Raw genomic sequence first — 23,910 nt, 5'->3', positions numbered from 1 at the left:
TTTTAGCACTCCAAGAGGGAAGTGGAGCACTAAATCGAGCGCTACCACTTCCCTTAGAGCGCTGAAGGGAGCGAGAGGGGCGATAGCGGCAGAGCGCTGCACAATGTTCCGTGCAGTGCTGTCGGTTTTACAGGCTCCTTCCCTCCCTTAAAGAGAAGGGCCAATGCTGCGGTCATTGAAGGCTAAGGCTGGGAATGGTCGTCGACGGCACCTGTGATACGCGCACTGCCGCTCCAAGCACTCTAAGAGAGTGCAGGGCTGATCAATCGCGGGCTGGAAAAAAATCAAAATGGAGCACACTGGGGACATTATTACATTTTGGCCTACCTGACCACCATTGCCTTTAATTAGCGCTCCCCAAGTGGTCAGCCGAGGTGACAACGCCTCCTGCAGCTGGCGTTGTTGACGCCCGGCGATGCTGCACGGGGTGGAAGCGAACTTTACATCTGGGGCGATAACCGGGCACTGTGCACCAGAAAACGTCACGATCCCCGGGGCACAGGGGATCGAGGCGGTAAGTTTTAGCGCCAGCGCTAACTCGCCATGGAAGTTCGCGGGCATCGGTAATTTTGCCGCGCCCAGTCGGTAAGCTCTTAGCGCCCTGTTATCGCTGCCCCCGGAGGCGCAAAGGAGGCCAATTTCTCCCCCCTTGTCTTTTATCACTTTGCATTTTCCTGGAACCATTGTGAATTGCTCCCCACTACATATTGCTAGGAAACCTCACGTCACATGACCAGAAAGGCTGGTTTTCTTTTTAATATATAAAACCAAGGAATATCATCATTAGCTTATAATAATTTCAGCTATATGCAGAAGTGAAACTGTACTCCTGATATAATTTGCTTGCATATCTGGCAATATTCTCTTCATTGTTTTGCTTATCAGAGAATAATAATCGCACTGCATGTAACCATATCATTTTGACATGGGGGAGGGAAGAGAAAATGGAGTTAATCTTGACTTTGTGCAGTAGTGTAAAACAGGCGATAGCAAGTCGGTAGCCCGTTTTACATCTTTCCTGATTTTTATTTCCATTGACTTCAACTGGGAGAGATGTAAAAGGAGCTGCCGACTCAATAGCGCCCATTTTACACTCTCACCATAGTCAAGAACTACCCCAATGTGCCTCTCGCTCCCCCCTTCCATCCCTCCCCAATCTTGGGGCAATTGAGGTCGGGGAAGGGGACTGGTCAACATTTATAATATGACCATTAAAAGTAACCTATTAAAACCCCTGTTGTTCTATGTCCAAAGTCCAAGCAAGCCAGCAACGTGACAGCCAACCAAGAAGAGATAATGCTTCAAGCAGCAGGCAACCAAAGCGGGAGCATTCGAAGGACCGAAGGCATGGGAATGACGAGGGTCTTTCGGTGTTTAAGCAAGCTGAAAGCCACTCCAGCTCCACACCCAAGTCTTCTGGACACCCAGCAGCCAGTGGTGGAAGTCAACCTGCTAGAAAGCCCAGGAACTTTGGAAGTCACCCCCATCCAGCAAGTGGCCATAAAGAAACACCTGAAGCAAGTGTTCGAGGAAAAACAAGAGGTAAGCAAGGAATAGTCGATAACCAAGAGGTGAGCAAGGAATAGTTGATAACCAGAGGGCACAGTCTTAAGGTGATTGCCAAAAGAACCTGGGGTGACATGAGGAAAAGCTTTTTTAGGCAACGAGTGGTTAGGATTTGGAATGCGCTGCCTGATAGGGTGGTGGATACAGACTCAATAGTAGCCTTCAAAAGGGAATTGGATAAATACTTGAAGGAGAAAAAAATTGCTGGGATATGGGGAAAGAGCGGGGGAGTAGGACTAACTGGATTGCTTTTTGAAAGAGCCGGCACAGACTCGATGGGCCGAATAGCCTCCTTCTCTGCTGTACTATTCTATTATTCTATCATTCAAGACTGTATAATGTGAGAAGGTGTGGAAATTTTTAATTTTTTTAAAGAATCACTTTGGTTGGCAAAATATACATCAAAAATATTTACAATGGTGAAACTCAAGACTAGTTAGCCTATTTCCAATGCCTAGAATGGAGAAATGCTCCACAGCATTTTATAAGATGCTATCACTGCTCATTTAAAGAATGCAAATGCCATAAGGAGGGGTTAGCGTGTTTAGAACCAGTAGGTCATGGCTCACTGATGGGATAATCTCCCCCAAGGTGGTAATCTGTCGCAGCGATCCCCTACCCGTTGTAGAACTCACCCAAATTTTAACCCCATTGATTGCAGTGCGATGAAAATCGGGCGAGTGAGGTTACTGCCCAAAAATCACCCCCATTGTTGTATAAAGCCGTAAAAGAAAGAAAATACTTGTATTTATATAATAACTTTCACGATGTCCTAATGCGCTTTACAGCCAGTTTTTTTAATTATTTGTTTTTATGGGATGCGGGCGTTTCTGGCAAGGCAAGCATTTATTGCCCATCCCTAAGTTAAGTATTTTTGAAATGTAGTCACTGTTGTAGGGAAACATGGCAGACAATTTACGCACAGCTGGTTCCCACAATCTGCACTGAGATAACAACCAGATCATCTTTTTTTAATGATGTTGGTTGAAGGATAAATATTGGCCAGGACACCAGGGAGAACTACCCTGCTTTTCCTTTGAAATAGTGCCGTGATATCTTTTACATCCACCTGAGGGAGCAGACAGGGCCTCGGTTTAACATTTGACCTGAAAGATGGCAACTCTGACACTGTAGCGCTCCCTCAGTACTGCGCTGGAGTGTCTGACTAGATTTTGTGCTAACTTCTCCGGAGTGGGATTTGAACCCACAACCTTTTGGCTTCGAGGCGAGAGTGCTACCCACTGAGTCACAGCTGACAGAGGCCACACTATCGTCTACAGCTCTGGCCACCCCTTTATAGGAAGGATATAGAGGCAATGTAGATTGACCAAGATGTTACCAGGGATCTGGGGTTACAGTAATGAAGAGAGACTTGGAAGTTAGGGATTAAAGGGTGACCTGATCGAGGTTTTTTGAAGGGCCACCACTGAGCAGTGAGACAGCAGTGAGAGGGTAAATGTAAGATAATCATAAAAAGAGTTGCAGGCAAGATTAGAAACACAATTCTTTACACAGACGGTGTTAAAGTATATATTTGCAACAGAGTGCTCCTTTTTAAATTTTTGCTAAACAAAGACCATAAATTCTCTGACACTGATTTGGTGGACAATCTGTCATGGCCATTTTTCATGTGTGACCCTAGACAATAAATATCAGTAAGGGAAGGCGGGTGGAGGGGTGGGATATCACACTGCCCTCACGTGACACTGTTCTTACCTGGTGTCCGCATGCCTCTGTCTGCAGTAAGAATCACTGGTTAGTGATTAGACGCAGCAACCCTGGCCAGTGCTCCCCTCCTTAACCCAGGGGCTCTGAGGCCAACTGTAGCAGCCCTACCACGGTCCCAGCTGAAATTAGTCAACTCAGTGCAGATGGACAACTGTACCTGGGGCCTTCCCAGTGACAGTGGCTCAGCCACTCACTGGATAAACTCATTGGGTTACTCGAGGGGAGGAGTGGCTTATGTTCTTGTGAATTTAACATGGTTTAATTGCTGATCGACTATGACTGACAGCTCTTATCACCTGGAGGTTTCTGCTATTTAGTAATATTTCTCATTTGAATGGCCAGCAATTGAATTGAAGCCTGCGAAAATACAGAAGGGCATAAGCAACAGAATCTTTCAATTATATAGCGTCTTTTACTTAATAAAACTTCTCAAGGTGCTTCCCGGGGGCGAAAAACAGACAGTAAAATCCTCTGTAGACCACAATATTTTCAACACTACTGGAACCATGGATAGCCACCTGGAAATCTGTGATCCTCTTGGAACTTGGGGGAAATTATGAGCTTTGTTTCGGAAGTTCTACCTGTAGTTTGTCTCCCTCAAGAGATTAAGTGGATTGGGTAGAGGGTGAAGTAGGGTATGTTGCACACGGTTTAAAGAGAGACTGGGCTCAAATGATGTTTCCTTGTCCCATATCTTATATAACTCACGTAAAAACTGGGCATGTAGCCAATGAATTGCTGGTAGTATTGTTTGTTACGTTGCGAGACTCCTGGTCACGTGATTTTGCTATTTTTTTTCCAAATAACACTAATGCATGCTTTGCAGGTAACCGCTTGCCATTTTTGTTGTAGCACCCAGAGCTTTCTTTCCAGTTGTAGGCCGACATAGGAACAAAGGAGTAGGCCATTCAGTCCCGCGAGTCTGTTCCGCCATTCAATCGGATCATGGCCGATCTGTATCTTAACTCCATGTGTCTGCCTTTCCTCCATATCCCTTAATGCCCTTAGCCAACAAAACTCTATTGATCTCAGTCTTGAAAATTTCAATTGACCCTCAGCATCCACAGTCTTTAGGGGGAGAGAGTTTCAGATTTCCACTAAGCTTTGATATCATTATGTCTTCCTTTTCGGGCAGTGCTTCTACATAGAGGAGGGGAGATGAATGAATCCCTCCTCCAGATCCTTCCCCCCATCCTCTCTCTCTACTAAATTGGCTGGACTGAAATCGGGTCTCATTTTCATTCCTTTTCTCGTACACGGATCCAATGAGCTGAGCTATACTTTCTATTTTTAAATTTCAGGACCGAGAGATGAGCAACAAGGAAGACACCCTAAACAAGTGCAAAATAGACCCGAGGGCGTCTCCGCAAAGATTAAGTTTGAGCGGCGTAACCAATCTGAACATCGTGGGGGAAATCACAAGCTCTGCGGGAGCCAGCCGAACCTGCTCGACTGCTCCAGAGAAAGTAGTGTGGAGAATGAGACACAAGGACCGCAGAAACCACGAGGTCAGCAAGGGATGGGCTATGTACCTTGGAAATTTGGGGGTGGGAAGGAACCTTACAGAATATTAAAATATTAATATGAAAGAGTTAAACACTTCACCATAATCCATAAAATAATTAAAAACTAGGAAAAAGAAAGGACTTGCATTTCTAAAGTGCCTTTCGTGAACTCAAGATGTCCCAAAGCAATTTACAACCAACTACATTTTTTTTTGACGTGTAGTCACTGTTGTAATGTAAGAAACACGGTAGCCAAATTACACAGCAAGGTCCCACGCACAGCAATGTGATAATGACCAGATAATCTGTTAAAGTGATGTTGGTTGAGGGATAAATAGCAGCCAGGACACCGGGCAAAACTCTCTTGCTCTTCTTCCGCTAGTGTCATGGGATTTTTTTTGTCCACCCGAGAGGGTAGACAGAGCCTTGGTTTAGTGTCTCATCCGAAGGACAGCACCTCCAACAGCGCACTGCTCCCTCAGTACTGCACTGAAACGTCAGCCTGGATTTTGTGTTCAAGTGGCTGGAGTGGGACCTGAACCCGCACAAACCATCTGACTCCGAGAGGAGAGTGCTACCACTAGGCCATGGCTGACACTTGGCGAGAAAGATATCAGAGATGAGGGATGGATTGCCAATCAGCCAATAGGTTTTAACTTGTATGCTGGCAAAGAATATGACAGAGGGGCTGGAAGAGCAGTCTACTCTTAGTTCATTCGAATGCTCTGATAATTTCTTTAGCACTTAATTCGCACTTTGCTGTGTTACTTATTGGATAATTCATTTTTTCACATGCATAAAACCTTTAATTATCAAGTGTAGACTGTACCATAACTTTGAGTATATAAGTCCCACCTTCACGGATTTTATGATCCGCTTATGCACTGATCTGAACGGTCTCTTAGGAACACAGGAACAGGAGTAGGCCATTCAGCCCCTTGAGCCTGTTCCGCCATTCAATGAGATCATGGCTGATCTGCGACCTAATTCCATATACCCACCTTTGGCCCATATCCCTTACTACCTTTGGTTAACAAAAAGCTATCAATCTCCGATTTAAAGTTAACACTTGATCTAGCATCAATTGCCATTTGCGGAAGAGAGTTCCAAACTTCTACCACCCTTTTGTGTGTAGAATTGTTTCCTAATTTCACTCCTGAAAGGTCTGGCTCTAATTTTTAGACTATGCCCCCTAGTCCTAGAATCCCCAAACAGCGGAAATAGTTTCTCTTTATCTACCCTATCTGTTCCCCTTAATATCTTGAAAACTTCGATCAGATCATCCCTTAACCTTCTAAATTCTAGGGAATATAACCCTAATTTGTGTAATCTCTCTCGTAACTTAACCCTTGAAGCCCGGATATGATTCTGGTAAACCTACGCTGCACTCCCTCCAAGACCAGTATATCCTTCCTAAGGTGTGATGCCCAGAACTGCTCACAGTGCTCCAGGGGCTAGAAATTCAGTAGGCTTTGCGCCCAGTTTTCACCCAAAGAGGGCTTTTGCGCCACTTGCTGAGCTTTCGCCGATATTCAGCGCTGCGGTAATGGCGGCGTTAGCCAGTAGCGCTGCACCGCCACCGATGACGTCATCGGTGTGCGCAGTGCCCCGCTACCGCCCCGCCCGCCATATTGAGTTGCGGCCGCCTCTTCCGCAGCGGCCGCAAACAGCGATCAGAAAACGGGGCCGTACTGTAGCGTTAGTGGGGCGAGTTAAGGCGGATGTGCGGCCGCCCGCTTTTTTGGCGGCCGCCTGCCCGCACCTCCTTCCCCGGCCTCCTCCACCGCCCCCCCCCCCCCCCCCGTGGCATTGCCGGCTGTTTTCCGGGAGCCCGACACTTCTCCGTGGTGCCGGGCTCATTTGCCGGCACTAGCGAGCGGCGATCTCGCTGTTGCAGGCACCTCCCCCTTAAGAAAGGGAGGAAGGCCTGCAGTACCGCAGCCTGCCGCTCCGCAGCGGGTGGCGCTGCGGCACCTAGCGCGCCGATATTCAGTCTCAGTGCCCCAAGCAGGGGCGCCGAAACCCTTGAATAGCGGCCAGCTTCGACGTGGGGCGCTGAAACTGAATTTCCGGCGGGCGCAAGTGGCTCCGCGCGCAGCGGTAACTTCTGGGCGCAAGCGAGCTGGCGGGCCCAAACTGAATTTCTAGGCCCAGGTGTGGTCTAACCAGGGTTTTGTATAGCTGCAGCGTAACTTCTACCCCCTTATATTCTAGTCCTCTAGATATAAAGGCCAGCATTCCATTAGCCTTTCTGATTATTTTCTGTACCTGTTCATGACATTTTAATGATCTATGTACCTGAACCCCCAAGTCTCTTTGGACATCCATTGCTTTTAGCTTTTCATTTAGAAAGTACCCTGCACCCAGTGTAAAAGTTACAGATGTAAGCTATGCACCATTCTTCATTTCTGGTGTTTCCGTGAAATGTTCTGGTATTTGGTACGTTCATTAATGGCGCAGAAATTTCTGCTGATAGTGGTTTTGCTTCAATAAGGTCAAAGCAAACATGGAAGCTACACATTCCGTTACTTTAAAAAAAAATCTTGGGATATGGGTGTCGTTGGCAAGGCTGGCATTTATTGCCCATCTAGTTGCTCTAGAGAAGGTGATGGTAGACTTCTTGAACCGCTGGAGTCTATGTGGTGAAGGTGCTTCCACAGTGCTGTTAGGGAGGAAGTTTCATGATTTTGACCCAGCAACGATGAGGGAACAGCGATACATGTCCAAGTCAGGATGGTGTTTGACTTGGAGGGGAACTTGGAGGCGATGATGTTCCCATGCACCTGCTGTCCTGTTCTTCTAGGTGATGGAGGTCATGGGCTTGAGAGGTGCTGTCGAAGAAGCTATGGTGAGTTACTGCAGCGCATCCGGTAGATAGTGCTCACTGCAGCAATGTTTCGCTGATGGTAGAGGGAGTGGATGTTTAAGCTGCCGATCAAGCAGACTGCATTGTCTTGGATGGTGTTGAGCATCTTGAGTGTTGTTGTAGCTTGCTAACTTCCTAATGATTGCAAAGTTGGTAATGTAAAATATTTTGTTTTTCTCCCTAATGTTGCAATTATAGGCAGACAGCCTTTCTCTCGAGGAACGGGCAAAAATGGCCCTCAAGCTACCCGTGAAAGCCATTCACAGCAACGTTACAAAGGACCTGGGAATCAAACCCATGACAACTGGGAACAACACAAATTCACACAAAAGGGGAGAACCAACCAGGAGCCCCAACATTCTCGACCTTCCGCAGACAAATCTGATAAATATGCTCATCATGGGCAGTGGATGCTGAACAGTCGAGAGCTCATGAAGCTGGCCGAGCTGGACCCAGCAGACATTGTAATGAAGTTAGCCTCTCCAAGAAGTGGGCTCAAAGAATTCTTAAACCAGGCTAATCCCAGCAAAAACTTAATTGTGTCCTTTCTGAAAATTCTTAGTTCTGCATTCAAATGCAAATCCAACCGGCAGAATTTACATTACCTGTTAGAGTTGATCAAGGACTCCATGTTTCTGAAAAATATCCTTCCTGCGTTTGTCGTCAGTGCTCAGACAGAAGTGTTGCCAGAGGCACATTTGGAAAACTCTGCACACCTTGGTTCGACACTAAAATTACTCCGTGAGCTGATTACTGTCTACCCTGCGAGTGCTTTTTTGGAAGTGTCTCTTCTAGCTACATTGGTGCAGACGACTTCAAATTACCTGCAGTCTATTGGCATCCCTACCTCAGTAGAGACTGAGACGAGCTTACAAAACCTGCACCAGATGGTTGCGATTCTACAGGAGAAGAAGCGAGATGGGACATTGAAATCTGATACCTACACCTACTTCATGGGGCCTGAGGTGGAAGACTTTAGACTTATTCCAATATATCCAACCTACGACGACATCCATTTAATCGACAAGCCTTATGTGCGACCGAATATTACCACTGGAAAATATCCCGACACTCCCACGTACCTTGACACACACTTTCGCTTACTCCGCGAAGACTTTGTTCGGCCATTAAGGGATGGCATTTCCAAGTTGTTGACTTATGACCAGAAGGATCTGCAGAAGAAACAAATAGATGACATCAGAATTTATTTTGATGCGCATGTACTGGGCCCGCTGTGCACACAAAGTGGTGTCTTCTACCGAGTTCAGTTTAAAATAAGTTTGCTAAAGTTTGTTCGATGGGAGAGCTCCAAGCGACTGCTGTTCGGGTCTTTCCTTTGCCTATCCAAAGATAACTTTGAAACTATGCTGTTTGCGACAGTGGCACATAGAAACATTAAAGAACTGAGTGAAAAAGGTATCATCACACTCAGCTTTACTGAAGGAAGCCGACTGCAGCTGAACGACGTTAAGCCAACGGATACTTTCCTAATGGTTGAAACAATTGCATATTTTGAAGCCTACCGTCATGTTCTGGAAGGTCTTAAAGAGATTAAAGACAGTGAATTACCTTTTCAGAAATACATTGTTCAGTGCCAGACTAATGTTGCAGAACCCAAATATCTGAGATACGGTTCTCAAAACTACACACTCGAGCCTTTGCTGAACAAACAAGCCCTCAAAACCCCAAAGCTGTCCAGCAAGGCCACATCCAGTGGCAACTTGCTGCGCTTTAACTGGAGCTCATCCCAGAGCAGTGATTTCAATGTGCGTGATTTTAGAACGTGGCCTTCGAAGGAGAAATTAAACATAGATGAATCCCAAATGCAAGCCCTGCAAACGGCTGTAACCAAAGAGCTTGCTATTATCCAGGGTCCCCCAGGAACAGGTAAAGTGGATTTCAACTCTCCATTCAGAATGAATTCTGTACTATAATAGAAAGAACTTTCTCTGGAGGCCCCAAATGCTTCACTGAAGTGTAGTCACTGTTATGTGGGCAAACACAGCAGCCAATTTGCGCATAGCAAGCTTCCACCAACAGCAGTGAAATAAATGGTCAGATGATACAAAAATTGGCCGTGTGGTTGATAGTGAGGAAGAAAGCTGGACAACAACAAAAACTTGTGTTTATATAGCAGCTTTAACATAGTAAAACTTTCCAAGGCACATCACAGGAGTATTAAAAGACAAAAAATTTGACACCGAGCCACATAAGGAGAAATTAGGACCGGTGACCAAAAACTTGGTCAAAGAGGTAGGTTTTAGGAGTGTCTTAAAGGAGAAAAGAGAGGTAGCGAGGTGGAGAGGTTTAGGCAGGGAATTCCAGAGCTTAGGGTCTAGGCAACAGAAGGCACAGCCACCAATGGTTGAGCGATTATAATCAGGGATGCTCAAGAGGGCAGAATTAGAGGAGCGCAGATATCTCGGGGGGTTGTGGAGCTGAAGGAGATTATAGAGATAGGGAGGGGCGAGGCCATGGAGGGATTTGAAAACAAGGATTAGAATTTTGAAATCAAGGCGCTGCTTAACCGGGAGCCAATGTAGGTCAGCAAGCACAGGGGTGATGGGTGAACGGGACTTGGTGTGAGTTAGGACACGGGCAGCCAAGTTTTGGATGACCTGAAGTTTACGTAGGGTATGATGTGGGAGGCCAGCCAGGAGTGCATTGGAATAGTCAAGTCTAGAGGTAACAAAGGCATGGATGAGGGTTTCAGCAGCGGATGAGCTGAGGCAAGGGCGGAGACAGGCGATGTTACGGAGGTGGAAATAGGCAGTCTTAGTTATGCTGCAGACTGCAGGAAGATATCAGTGGACTGGTCAGGCAGGCAGAAAAGTGGCAAATGAAATTCAATTCGGAAAAGTGTGAGGTAATGCATTTGGGGAGGGCTAACAAGGCAAGTGAATACACAAGAAATGGTAGGATACTGAGAAACGTAGAGGAACAGAGGGACCTTGGAGTGCATGTCCACAGATCCTTGAAGGTAGCAGGACAGGTCGATAAGGTGGTTAAGGCGGCATACAGGATACTTTCCCTTATTAGTCAAGGCATAGAATATAAGAGCAGGGAGGTTATGCTTGAACTGTATAAAACACTAGTTAGGCCACAGTTAGAGTACTGTGTACAGTTCTGGTCACCACATTACAGGAAAGATGTGATTGCACTAGAGTGTGCAGAGGAGATTTACGAGGATGTTGCCAGGACTGGAAAATTTTAGCTAGGCTGGGGTTGTTTTCTTTGGAACAGAGGAGTCTGAGGGGAGACTTAATTGAGGTGTATAAAATTATGAGGGGCCTAGATAGAGTGGATAGGAAGCACCTATTTCCCATAGTAGAGTGGTCAATAACCAGGAGGCATGGATTTAAAGTAATTAGTAGAAGGATTAGAGGGGAGGTGAGGAGAAATTTTTTCACCCAGAGGTTGGTCGGGGTCTGGAACTCACTGCCTGAAAGGGTGGTAGAGGCAGAAACCCTCATCGCATTTAAAAAGTACTTGGCTATGAACTTGAAGTGCCGTAACCTATAAGGCTACGGACCAAGAGCTGGAAAGTGGGATTAGGCTGGATAGCTGTTTTTCGACCTCGCCTCCTGTGCTGTAAATTTCTCTGATTCTATAATCTGTTTTAGTGATGTTGTTCAGGACACTGGGGACAACTCCCCTGACTTACTGCTGGAGGTGGACCTCGATTTAGAAGGCCAGAGTCCTGCCAGACACAAGCGGGGGCCTAATTGAAATATTCAACTAGGAGTCGACTGGCATTGTCAGGACATCCAACGTCATTTTCGTATCAAGCAACGGCGCCATTGCTACTTCCTCAGCCCACCTACAAGGTTTGGGGGTGGCCATTTAAAGGGATCCTGAGCGGCAGTCAGAGAAAGATGGAATCGGGCCTGGCACTTGTTGTTTCTTCAGTATCTCGGGAGCTTTGAGGCTAAAAGGTTTCCATAAGTTCATTCCCCTCGCAGCTATGCGCCCTCATAATATTTCCCTTTGGCTAATATCTGCTAGCTCTGTTGAACCCCCAATATAGCCACCCCTCCCCTTTAAGGCCCATGATGAGCATCTGCCTATAAACAGCGGGATTAGCACTTGCAAACCCCCTCCCATCCCACTCTATTTAAATGAGGCCTGACCATCCAAATCAGGCCTCCTGCTGACGTCATCGGTCATGAGAGGTGGGGGAAACCAAAATCAACCACCTTTGTATGTGTTCTAATCATTTAAACAAAATAATTTTGTATCCTTTATTAGCGGCATGTTTTACATTTTGCAGGAAAGACTTTTTTGGGACTGAAGGTGGTCAAGATTCTTCTGGCTAACATGGATATTTGGCAATCTACTGGTAGTTCTCCTATTTTGGTGGTCTGCTACACAAATCATGCATTGGATCAGTTTTTGGAAGGTCAGTGGTTTCAAAATACAGCAGGTAATTAAAGCTGATTATCACCACTTTTTAATATTGGAGTGATGTTGTAATTAATTAGATGTGTGGTATTGTCACTGTGCGTCTACTATTGCAATGTCTGCCAATACCACAAACATGCAGACTACTGATTCCACAGTCTCTCAATCCGCCTGGGTTAGAGAGGGGGAATATCAACCAGATTCATTTTAAGGTTGTGCTCCCTTTTTTCTGGATTCCCCCACCAGAGGAAATAGTTTCTCTCTACCCTATCAATGCCTTTAATTATCTTAAGCACCTTGATTAGATCAACCCTTAATCTTCTATACTCAAGGGAATACAAACCTGGTTTATGCAACCTGTCCTCATAATTTAACCCTTTTAGCCCCGGTATCATTCTCGGGAATCTGCGCTGCACCCCCTCCAAGGCCAATAGATCCTTCCTGAGGGGCGGTGCCCAGAACAGAACACAGTACTCCAGATGCGGTCTAACCAGAGCTCTATACAGATTATTTTTCAATCTCTTTTCAAAGACCAGAAGAGTTACTGAGACTGAATCAACACGCAGCTGAATATGAAGGAGTATTTCTCAATGATCTTGTTGGATGGTGCTAATTCAGTTCCCCAACAGCACCGGAATCAGTAACTCCTCCAATTCACCGCTCCTGAAGATGATTTAAATGTTTTAAAAAGAACAAGGAAAGAAAATGTTCAGGTTAATTCTTTGTTGTAACCAGTTGATTGATTTTTTTAAAATTAATTCTTGGGATGCGGGCATCGCTGGTAAGGCCATGGAATGGGGCAGGCAGTAATAATGGGGATATAAGGGCGGGAGAAACGACGGAATTGGTCACACAAATTTCTGCTTGGGAGGTTGTGCTTCTAAGAACCAGGGACTGGGGGTAGGGACCCTCTTTGCTGGTATGTCCCACCAGGCTTCACATTCAGGGATGGAAAGGCTACATTTATTGTCTATCGCTAATTGCCCTAGTGGTTTGATACAACTGAGTACCTTGCTAGGTCACTTCAGAGGGCAGTTAAGAGTTAATAGACCAGACTGGGTGAGAGTGGCAGGTTTCCTTCCTTTTTAAAGGATCTTGATGGTGAAACTCCCTCTTTATTTTTCTTTTAATTTCCAACTGTGCGCCAAACAGCACTTGAAGTGACATTTCTGGTCGTCCCAGAAACCGCTCTATTAAACTTTGGGGGAAAAATTGGGTGGAGCCGCAAACGGGGCGCCAAGCTTGCCTGGGCGCCGGATTTAGCGCAGCGTTTGGAGCAGTAGCGACCGCCGGAAATTCAGCTTGAGCGCCCCAAGAGGGACATGGGGCGAGGCTCGAGGCGCTTCGCGTCCCTCTTAGGGCGCTGAAACTGAATATCGCAGCGCAACGTGCCGCAGCGCCACACGCTGTGGCACGGCGCGCTGCGGTACTGCAGGCCTTCCTCCCATTCTTAAGGGGGAGGGGCCTGCACCAGTGCGATCAGAGATCGCGAGTGCCGGCAAAAGAGCCCAGCACCGAGGAGAAGTGCCGGGCTCTCGGAAAACAGCCGGCAATGCCGCGGGGGGCGATCAGGAGGCCGGGGACGGAGGTGCTGGCAGGAGGCCGCCGGAAAAAACAGCCGCCCCGCACCTCCACCTTAATTTGCGCCACTGCCGCCACAGGAAGGCCCCGTGAACCGAGCGCCATTTGCGAACGGCGCTACAGAGGCTGTCGCTGCCAAACATCGGCGGCGACGCAGCGCAACAGGCTAACGCCGCCATTAGTGCCCTCTTTAGGCGCTAACTGGTGGCGCAGCCCACCGAATTTCTAGGCCTTTGAGTCTAAAAGAAACCACAAATCGAATGATATCTGTCATTTTAGGGATCCACTCGTTTCTGAAAACTGGGCTGGTCAGAGTTGGAGGAAGGAGCAGCAGTGAAATACTGTCCGGACTTTCTATGCAGGTGCTAAGAAAGCAGAAAAACTTCAGGAAAAATCTGCCAGGCTATGTGAAAGACTCATATTTTGGGGTGAGTTTGACAAGCGAATGTTTACAGTTGACGTGCTCATTTTGCAACTATTGAGTAAATAAAATAATTAAAATGGAAACTGACATTAGAAAGCATCTTCCATTCAGGAGCAGCGAGTAGAAGCATCTTTGAAAACCTCAGGACCTTTCAAAGTGCTTTACAGCCAATGAAGTACTTTTGAAGTGTAGTCACTGTTGTAATGTAGGAAACCTAGCAGCTAATTTGTGCACAGCAAGGTCCCACAAACAGCAATGAGATAAATGATCAGATCATCTGTTTTTGAGATGTTGGTTAAGGGATAAATATAGTCAGGACACGAGAGAACTCCCCTGCTCTTTTTCAAAATAGTGCTGTGGCTACTTTTACATCCACCTGAGAGGGCAGGCAGGGCCTTGGTTTAACGCCTCATTTGAAAGACGGCACCTCCGACAGTGCAGCACTGGACTGAAATATGCAACGTGATAAAACACGTATAATTCACTTAATTATGAAAGGCATCTGTTCCGTATTGAAATTAAAAGAAAATTTGCTACAAGTACAACAGTCGAAATAGGTCTAGAGATTTGTAATACTTAATTACTGGACACAACAAAAACTACAGCCCAGCATTCATGATGTGAACTGTTAACACTCTCTCACTATATCCCTCTCCCTCTCCCCTCTCTCGTCCCCTATACCCCACATCCTCTCTCTCCCTTCCTCTTTCTTTCTCTTTCTCCATCTCTCCCTCTTCCTCTCACTCTCCTTCCCTCTCTCTCCCTCGCCCCCCCCTCTCTCACCTCCTCTCTTTCCCACTTCCTCTTTCTCTTCCTCCCTTCCTCTTTCTCTCCGTGGCCCCCCTCCCTCATCCCCTCTTCCCGCCCCCTACTCTCACCTTCTCCCACTCTCCCTCTCCCTTCCTCTCACTTTCCCTCCTTCCCACTCTCCCTCTCTCCCAGTGATCCAGCCCTTGTCCCATATCATGTGGATGGGGTTATTTAAATACACAAGGGGGGGGGGTGTGCTAATAGGCAGCAGGAAAATTCGGAGTGGAGCCATGCCACTTCCATGGAGGTACCAAGGCCCAGGGAGGGCCAATGAGATAAGGGTGGCTCCTTCCCTGTACTGTACAAGTATTTATCCAAATCCCTTTTGAAAATTACTATTGAATCTGCTTCTATCACTTTCAGGCAGTGCAATCTAGATCATAACAACTCGCTGCGTTAAAAAAAATATCTTCATCTCCCCCTCTGGTTCTTTTGCCAGTTATCTTAAATCTGTGTCCTCTGGTTACCGACCTTCCTTATTTCTCCTTATTTACTCAATAAAAAGCCATCATAATTTTGAACACCTCTATTAAATCCCTCATTAACTTTCTCTGTTCTGATTGTCTTGGCTTGTGGAATAGTGGGAGTATTAAAGTCATGGGGGGAGTGGTGGAAGGAACGCGGAGAACTTGCCGTACATTATAATCCAAAGGTTTTCACTTCAGAGCTGTGTTGTCTTATTTTGTTCCTGCAGCTGATCAACGAAAGACAAGAGATCCAGTGCAAAATTGAAACGTTAGCCGCATCATTGGAAGCAAGTGTGAAGGGAGTTCTTCAGATGTATACTTTATCTAAATACATTGCTAAAAACCACTTGAGGAGTCTACAGCTGGGGATGGTATGTGTGCAGACTTTCATATACATGAACAAACAGGAAATCCATGTTAATTTTATCTTAGTTCATTATCAGGTAGGGATATAGTACTGGTGCAAGAAGGGAGCATCCCTGGTTCTCCTCCACCCCCTCCCCACCCCCATGCCAGATACCGCTCCATCCCTCCTTCTCCCCATCTCCATGGCAGATTCCATTCCATGCCCCTTCTCCCCTCTCCATGGCAGATTCCATTCCATCCCCCTTCTCCCCTCTCCATGGCAGATTCCATTCCATCCCCCTTCTCCCCTCTCCATGGCAGATTCCATTCCATCCCCCTTCTCCCCTCTCCATGGCAGATTCCATTCCATCCCCCTTCTCCCCTCTCCGTGGCAGATTCCATTCCATCCCCCTTCTCCCCTCTCCGTGGCAGATTCCATTCCATCCCCCTTCTCCCCTCTCCGTGGCAGATTCCATTCCATCCCCCTTCTCCCCTCTCCGTGGCAGATTCCATTCCACCCCCCTTCTACCCATCTCCATGGCAGATTCCATTCCATCCCCCTTCTCCCCTCTCCATGGCAGATTCCATCCCCCTTCTACCCATCTCCATGGCAGATTCCATTCCATCCCCCTTCTCCCCTCTCCATGCCAGATTCCGCTCTATCCTCCTTCCCCCGCCATGCCAGATTCCACTCCATCCTCCTGCTCCCTCCTTCTCTCCAACCCATGCCAGATTCCCTTCTTCCAACAACCCAGCCAAGAGCGGAAGAGGAGGTCTGTAAGAGTAAGTCCTAATGCAGCTGAAAACTGAGACTCTAGCATTGTCTGTCCAACATTCATTGGCAAAGTTATGGCACTGCTGTTATGTCACAGCCTTTTGAAACCGGTTTTAATTTTTGTTTGCGTCATATTGTTAAATAGACTTTTACGCAAGATGTTTCCTTGGGTTCAGCATCCCCTGTCATTCATGTAAATAGACCTTGCATCCTTCACAAACCAGCTTGTACCTTTATCTGACCAATACCTGGCTAACTGTAGCGAGATCCTGGGGTTGAAGAGGGAACCATGTCACTATACAGTACTCTGATGTACTGGAATATATCACATGCCGCCACATAATCTTGCCTTCAGTAGGTGGAAGACTGTACTCTAACAGACTGCAGTTCAGGCTATAAACCAGCAGACAAATTTATTGGCCCAGAAATTGGGCTACTTACCACCAACCATTTGCAACCCTATCCTGGTGAAAGATGGCGGTTGCCATTCTAGCGCCCTTCTCTGCCGCAGGACTCGGCGGCCACCATTTTGGCGAGGGCCTTAGCGCTGCCAATAGCATATCCTACTGATGTCACACAGCGCTACCCCAGTGGCTGCAGTATGGCTGGTGGAAGGCTGCTGACTTTCAATGGATGACAATGGAAATGGCCTTGCAGGACGATCTCGAGGAGCTGATGGCTGGAGTGTGAAATCGAGTGATGGTGTTTCTGTTGTTTCTTCTTCTTCTCTCTCCTCTCCCTCTTCTTGGCCAACCATTGGCTGGGCAGGCTGCATTTCTTGGGTGTGTGAAATGAGGAAGGCACAAGGGTGGAGTTGTGGTGAGGGGAGGGCGGGAAAGCAAGAGGTGCATGCGAGAAGGAGAATAACGTGTGTAGCCTTTCAGCCCCGCCGTTGGCCAAGGGCTCATCAATGCCCCTGCCAAGAATGGTTAGCACCATCTCCTCTAAGGGGGTGAGGTGAAGCTAGGAATGGGAGGTGTGCCTCGTGTTTGGTACAGATTATTAGTCGGTGAGTGATTATGGGGGCGAGGGGAGTTGTGCTTTGAGAAGTGTATGAGGCTAGTGGTGCAGTTGGTAGGAGATGGCATTTGAAGAGGCATTCACTGAGCTTGACCACTGGTCTGAGATCATGAAGCTTCTTTGGGCAATGGACATTGACATGTGATGCCATAAAATTTAGAGCAATAATGGAAAAAAGAATTAATTCAAGCACAGCCTTGGTTAAACAATTTGCTAATCAATAATTTGATGATCTGGATTATATCTAGATTTGATCAAAACAGTTGTTAACAAATAGAGATTATTTACATTTTAAGGTGGCCTCTGAAGGTAGCCCCTCTAGTCGATCCGACATTATGGAATGGTTAGGAGTAACATCTGTACCCAGATGTTATTTCAGCTCTAAAGGGACGCCAGAGCAAATCACAGAACAGGACATGGAGGAGACTGACTCAAATGCCACGGAGGAAGATACAGGTAATATAAGAAATTCCAATTTTTTCCTAAATATTAATTAGAACGTAAGTAAATATGATGTACAGTTTCTAGGTTATGTTGAAGAATTTTAATCACAATCAGCTCAATGAACCTCGGCTGTAATTCAAGCTATATAAACGCCTAAATATCAAGGCCTGTCAACATTTTTTGGCCCTTTTTATTAAATAAAATGAAAATATTTTTAATTTTTCCCCCACATTTTCTAGAGTAGTTTTGTTTCTTAATCAAAAGTTACACTACCTGCTAAGGGCTGATTTCTTTCAGGAAATCCCAGTGATCTGACCGAAGAGGAAGATAAAGCAGAAGATGACGATGATGAGCTGATTCACGTGGCTGAGGAGGCGGAACTGTTGCAAGCGGAGCGAATGATTGAAGACGACGATCTTCAGAAACAATTTCAGAGCGCGAATGCTCGTCTGGCTGCAATCCAGAAACAGCTTCTGACCTGTAATCTTGAAGAGACTGCACACCATTCCAAAACTCAAGCTGAGAGCAAGGGTGATGGTGACTGGCAGGTATTTTTTTTAGATTCATTCTTGGGATTTGGCGTTGCTGGAAAGTTCAGCACTTATTGCCCATCCATAATTGCCCATAAAAGAAAGAGCTTGCATTTATGTAGCGCCTTTCAGGACGTCCTACAGCACTTTACAGCCAATGAAGTACGTTTTTTGAAGTGTAGTCACTGTTGTAATGTAGAAAACGTGGCAGCCAATTTCCGCACAACAAGCTCTCACAAACAGCAATGTGATAATGACCGGATAATCTAGTTTAGTGATGTTGGTTGAGGGATAAATATTGGCTAGGACACTGTGGAGCGCTTCCCCGCGCTTCTTCAAAATATGGCCACGGGATCTTTTACATCCACCTGAAAGGGCGGACGGGGCCTCGGTTTAATGTCTCATCTGAAAAACGGCACCACTGACAGTGCAGCGCTCCCTCACTACTGCACTGGAGTGTCAGCGTTCTGGTGATGTTACAGGACCAAACGCCTGCTGGGAGGGTAACCTTGGCCACTTAATACAGAGGAATAGCGGGCTGACGTTTGTTAAGAAACTATTCCATTGAAGATGCAACATGGCTACTTTGGTAATGGAAAGCCTGTTACGATCGTCTTGACTGCACAAAATGGAACCTGCTTTCAACACAGTTGGACACCATACATAGAATGTACAGCACAACAACAGGCCATTCAGCCCAACTGGTCTATGTCGGTGTTTATGTTTCGCACGAGCCTCCTCCCATCCTTCTTCATCTCCTCACTCTATCAGCATATCCTTTTATTCCTTTTCCCTCATGTACTTACCTAGCTTCCCCTTAAATGCATCTATGCTATTTGTCTCAATTACTCTTTGTGATAGCGAGTTCCACATTCTAACCACTCTCTGGGTAAACAAGCTTCTCTTGAATTCCCTATTGGATTTATTAGTGACTGTCTTATATTTATGGCCCCTAGTTTTAGACTCATCCACAAGTGGAAACATCTTCTCTATCTAAAGGGAAGGTAAGAAAGGGTTGAACAAGAAAAATTGGTGCAAAATTTACTTATAAATGGGGAGTGTACTCATCAGTATGTTGCATTCAATTCTGGATTGTGGTTTACGATACCTTGAGGAGTCAATCTCCTACCATGGGATCCACACCACCTGAAGAGCAGCTGCAATCATTGTGAAACCATCGTTTTAAACTTTAAATATATATAAAGTTTTAAAAAGTCCCAGGTGATCCAGTGGACCTTGACCCTTTTAATGCCGTTAGAGTTGCAAGGGTGGAACAGGGTAGACAGATTGTTTCCAGTCATTGAGGGGTCAAGAACGAGGGGCCATTGATAGAAGATTAAATGTAAGAGATTTACATAGACATAGAAACATAGAAGATAGGAGCAGGAGTAGGCCATTCGGCCCCTCGAGCCTGCTCCGCCATTCAGTGCGATCATGGCTGATCATCCAAACTCAGTACCCTGTCCCTGCTTTCTCTCCATATCCCTTGATCCCTTTAGCCTTAAGAAATATATCTAACTCCTTCTTGAGTATATTTAATGAATTGGCCTCAACTGCCTTCTGTGGTAGAGAATTCCACAGGTTCACCACTCTCTGGGTGAAGAAATTCCTCCTCATCTCTGTCCTAAATGGCTTACCTCTTATCCTTAGACTGTGACCCCTGGTTCTAGACTCCCCTGCCATCGGGAACATCCTTCCTGCATCAAGTCTGTCGAGTCCTGTTAGAATTTTATAAGTTTCAATGAGATCCCCTCTCATTCTTCTAAACTCCAGCGAGTATAAACCCAATCAACCCAATCTCTCCTCGTACGTCGTTCCTGCCATCCCAGGTATCAGTCTGGTGAATCTTCGCTGCGCTCCCTCCATTGGAAGAACATCCTTCCTCAAATAGGGCGACTAAAACTGCACACAATACTCAAGGTGTGGTCTCACCAAGGCCCTGTACCACTGCAGCAAGACATCCCTGTTCCTGTACTCAAACCCTCTCGCTACGAAGGCCAACATACCATTTGCCTTCTTAACCGCCTTCTGCATCTGCATACTTACCTTCAGCGACTGGTGCACAAGGACATCCAGGTCTCGTTGCACTTCCCCTTCTCCCAATCTATTGCTGTTCAGATAATAATCTGCCTTCCTGTTTTTGACACCAAAGTGGATAACCTCGCATTTATCCACATTATACTGCATCTGCCCAATCGCCCAACCTGTCCAAATCATACTGGAGTTTCTCGGCATCCTCCTCACAGCACACACGCCCACCCAGCTTTGTGTCGTCTGCAAACTTGGAGATATTACATCTAGTTCCCTCGTCTAGATCATTAATATATATTGTGAATAGCTGGGGTCCTAGGACCGATCCCTGCGGTACCCCACTAGTCACTGCCTGCCACTCGGAAAAAGACCCGTTTATTCCAACTCTTAGCTTCCTGTCTGCCAACCAGTTCCCTATCCAAGTCAGTACCTTGTCCCCAATCCCATGTGCCTTAACTTTACACGCTAATCTCTTATGCGGGACCTTATCGAAAGCCTTCTGAAAGTCCAAATACACCACATCCACTGGTTTTCCCTTATCTATTCTACCAGTTACATCCTCAAAAAATTCCAGTAGATTAGTCAAGCATGATTTACCTTTTGTAAATCCATGTTGACTTTGTCCGATCCTGTCACTGTTTTCCAAGTGCTCTGCTATTACATCTTTTATAATGGACTCTAGCATTTTCCCCACTACCGATGTCAGGCTTGCATCTTTAATTCCCCATTTTCTCTCTACCACCTTTTTTGAATAGTGGGGTAACATTAGCTACCCTCCAATCCATGGGAACTGTTCCAGAGGCTATAGAATTTTGGAAGGTGACCAGCAATGCATCTACTATTTCTAGGGCCACTTCCTTAAGTACCCTAGGATGTAGATTATCAGGCCCTGGGGATTTATCGGCCTTCAATCCCGTCAATTTCCCTAACACCATTTCCCTACAAATACTGATTTCATTCAGTTCCTCCCTCTCATTAGACCCTATGTTCCCCGGCATCTCTGGGAGGTTATTTGTGTCCTCCTTTGTGAAGACAGAACCAAAGTATGTATTTAATTGGTCTGCCATTTCTTTGTTCCCCATTATAAATTCCCCCGATTCTGACTGCAAGGGATCTACGCTTGACTTCACCAATCTTTTTCTCTTCACATATCTATAAAAGCTTTTACAGTCAGTTCTTATGTACCCTGCAAGCTTACTCTCATACTCTATTTCCCCCCTCTTAATTAATCCTTTTGTCCTCCTTTGCTGAATCCTAAACTGCTCCCAATCCTCAGGTTTGCTGCTTTTTCTGGCCAATTTATATGTCCTCCCCTTGGATCTTATGCTATCCCTAATTTCACTTGTTAGCCACAGTTGAGTCACCTTTTTTGTTTTATTTTTATGCCAAATGGGGATGAACAAATTTTGTAGTTCATCCATGCGATCTTTAAATGTTTGCCATTGCCTATCCACCGTCAACCCTTTGAGTAACATTCCCCAATCAATCCTACTCAATTCGCGCCTCATACCATCGTAGTTTTCTTTATTTAAATTCAGGACCCTGGTCTCTGAGTCAAATACTTCACTCTCCATCTTAATGAAGAATTCGATCATATTATGATCGCTCCGCCCCAAGGGGCCTCGCACAACAAGATTGCTAATTATTCCTTTCTCATTACATAGTGTTATGAATCTTATGATCCATGAAGAAAGACTCATGAAATAACACTGGACGGCCAGCTGGTGGCGCCGTCCAAGGAGTATAACTACTCGGGCGTGGGTCCAGCTTCCCCAGGACATTTTGTAAACAGGAACTAGTGAAAGATAACTAGACCTCCATGTTTTGAAACCAGTTGATTAAAGCCTTGCTTTATACTCGAACCAAGTGTGTAGTGAGTTTTATTACGTCACATAATACCCAGTCTAAGATGGCCTGATCTCTAGTTGGTTCCTCGACATTGGTCCAGGAAACCATCCCGTATACACTCCAGGAATTCCTCCTCCACAGTATTGTTACTAATTTGGTTAGCCCAGTCTATATGTAGATTAAAGTCACCCATGATAACTGCTGTGCCCTTATTGCACGCGTTCAAAACAGAGGAAATGACAAACTTCCCTCTGAGAGTTGTGAGGCAGCGTCATTCACTTCCAGGGTTGGTGGTTTAGGCAGAAACTGTCAAGATTCAAGATTAGGATGGACAGATGGATGAAGAAAAACAGGGATGAAGGAATATGGGAACAGGGCGGGTAAATGTGATTAGAATTATTTGCTCACATGAAGGGTAAACGCCAACACAGGCTGGTTGGGCCGAATGGCCTATTTCATGTTGTAGCTTCAATGCATTTCCCTGTAGGACAATGGCTCTTAACTAACTTGAAAAACTTAACAGGGATATTGGTTTAAGCAGACGTGGAAGATCTGTTCTAGAAGAGTGCAGAGTCAGAGATATAACTCTGTTCCAATTGCTCTTAAGCAGGTACTGATATCAAACCAATACCTGTGTTATTAAGAGCCATAAATATTCTGAAATCAGTTTGGTGTGACCACGCCTACAGGAAGTGCTGATGAGCTACTCTCGGTGGCCCCCAGCATTGCTAGCTCTCACTGTAATGAGTGCCTCTCTGATGTTCTGTGAATAGGTCACCAAGGCGATGAAGAAAAAGATGAAAGAAATGGTAAAGAATCAGTTGAAGCGCACCGACTTCATGCCAGAGGTTGAAGCCAAAAACATAGTCAATGTTTGGGAACTTAAACTGCACGATCGCTGGAGACTGTACAGGTTTGATCTCTCATTATTTCTCTGAATAAATTGTGCTCGAGATGATCTGTAAATTGTGTCTTTTAGGATGAAATATTTTCAAAAGTGGTCATTTTGACTTCCCTCCCCACCCCACCCCACCAAAATAGAATCTCCCTTAAAGACTTAACCCTGGCACCCTGGTAGTCTCAAAAATGTTAGTGTAAGCTGTATTTAAAGGCTATTTTCATGTTGCTCAAGGTGTACAAAAATAGAATCATTTGAATCAGCAGCACTGATGTGTTGTTGGGGCCCAAATATCACAACAATGCACTTAGAGAAATCATTAAATGGGCTAGAAATTTGTTATAGCCAAGAAATGGGCAGTGCTTAGACTAAAAATGGAGGACGCTGTGATACACCATGAGACAGGGATTATATGATGGGGATGTGGTGAGCTACGGGGATCTGGGGTTTCATTCATGTGAATCGGAGCCTGATGAGCCGGTCACGGACCGCCCGTCCACAAGGTCGATTGTCTCGCTGCCTCCACCCTCCCTCCTGTTCTTCCTCCTCCTTGTCCTTATCCTCCTCTGCCTCGTCCGCTTCCTCCTTGTCCTCCTCCTTCTTGTCCGCTTCCTGCTCATCATACTCTTCCTTGTCATGCTGCTGAGGTAATCCTGTAGCCCTCATGACTG

The 23,910-nt window shown here is 45.9% G+C and overlaps 1 protein-coding gene across 1 annotated transcript in view; it reads left to right on the top strand.

Annotated features, from left to right (window-relative positions):
- LOC147117781 (NFX1-type zinc finger-containing protein 1-like) overlaps positions 1-23,910 on the top strand; it is a 70,392-nt gene that overhangs the window by 30,785 nt on the left and 15,697 nt on the right. The window contains exons 4-12 of the mRNA XM_085989047.1: positions 1,255-1,542; positions 4,596-4,802; positions 7,864-9,552; positions 11,936-12,064; positions 13,927-14,075; positions 15,576-15,719; positions 17,785-17,944; positions 18,230-18,480; positions 23,115-23,254. Of these exons, the coding sequence (XP_085845173.1) occupies positions 1,255-1,542; positions 4,596-4,802; positions 7,864-9,552; positions 11,936-12,064; positions 13,927-14,075; positions 15,576-15,719; positions 17,785-17,944; positions 18,230-18,480; positions 23,115-23,254 (3,157 nt within the window). The remainder of the gene's footprint in view (positions 1-1,254; positions 1,543-4,595; positions 4,803-7,863; positions 9,553-11,935; positions 12,065-13,926; positions 14,076-15,575; positions 15,720-17,784; positions 17,945-18,229; positions 18,481-23,114; positions 23,255-23,910) is intronic.

The sequence above is a fragment of the Somniosus microcephalus genome, chromosome 5 (assembly GCF_052327205.1).
Source record: "Somniosus microcephalus isolate GS21.2 chromosome 5, FLI_Smic_1.0, whole genome shotgun sequence".
Lineage (NCBI taxonomy): Eukaryota > Metazoa > Chordata > Chondrichthyes > Squaliformes > Somniosidae > Somniosus > Somniosus microcephalus.
The sequence above is the reverse complement of the archived record's forward strand: the minus strand, read 5'-3'. Positions and strand labels throughout refer to the sequence as shown.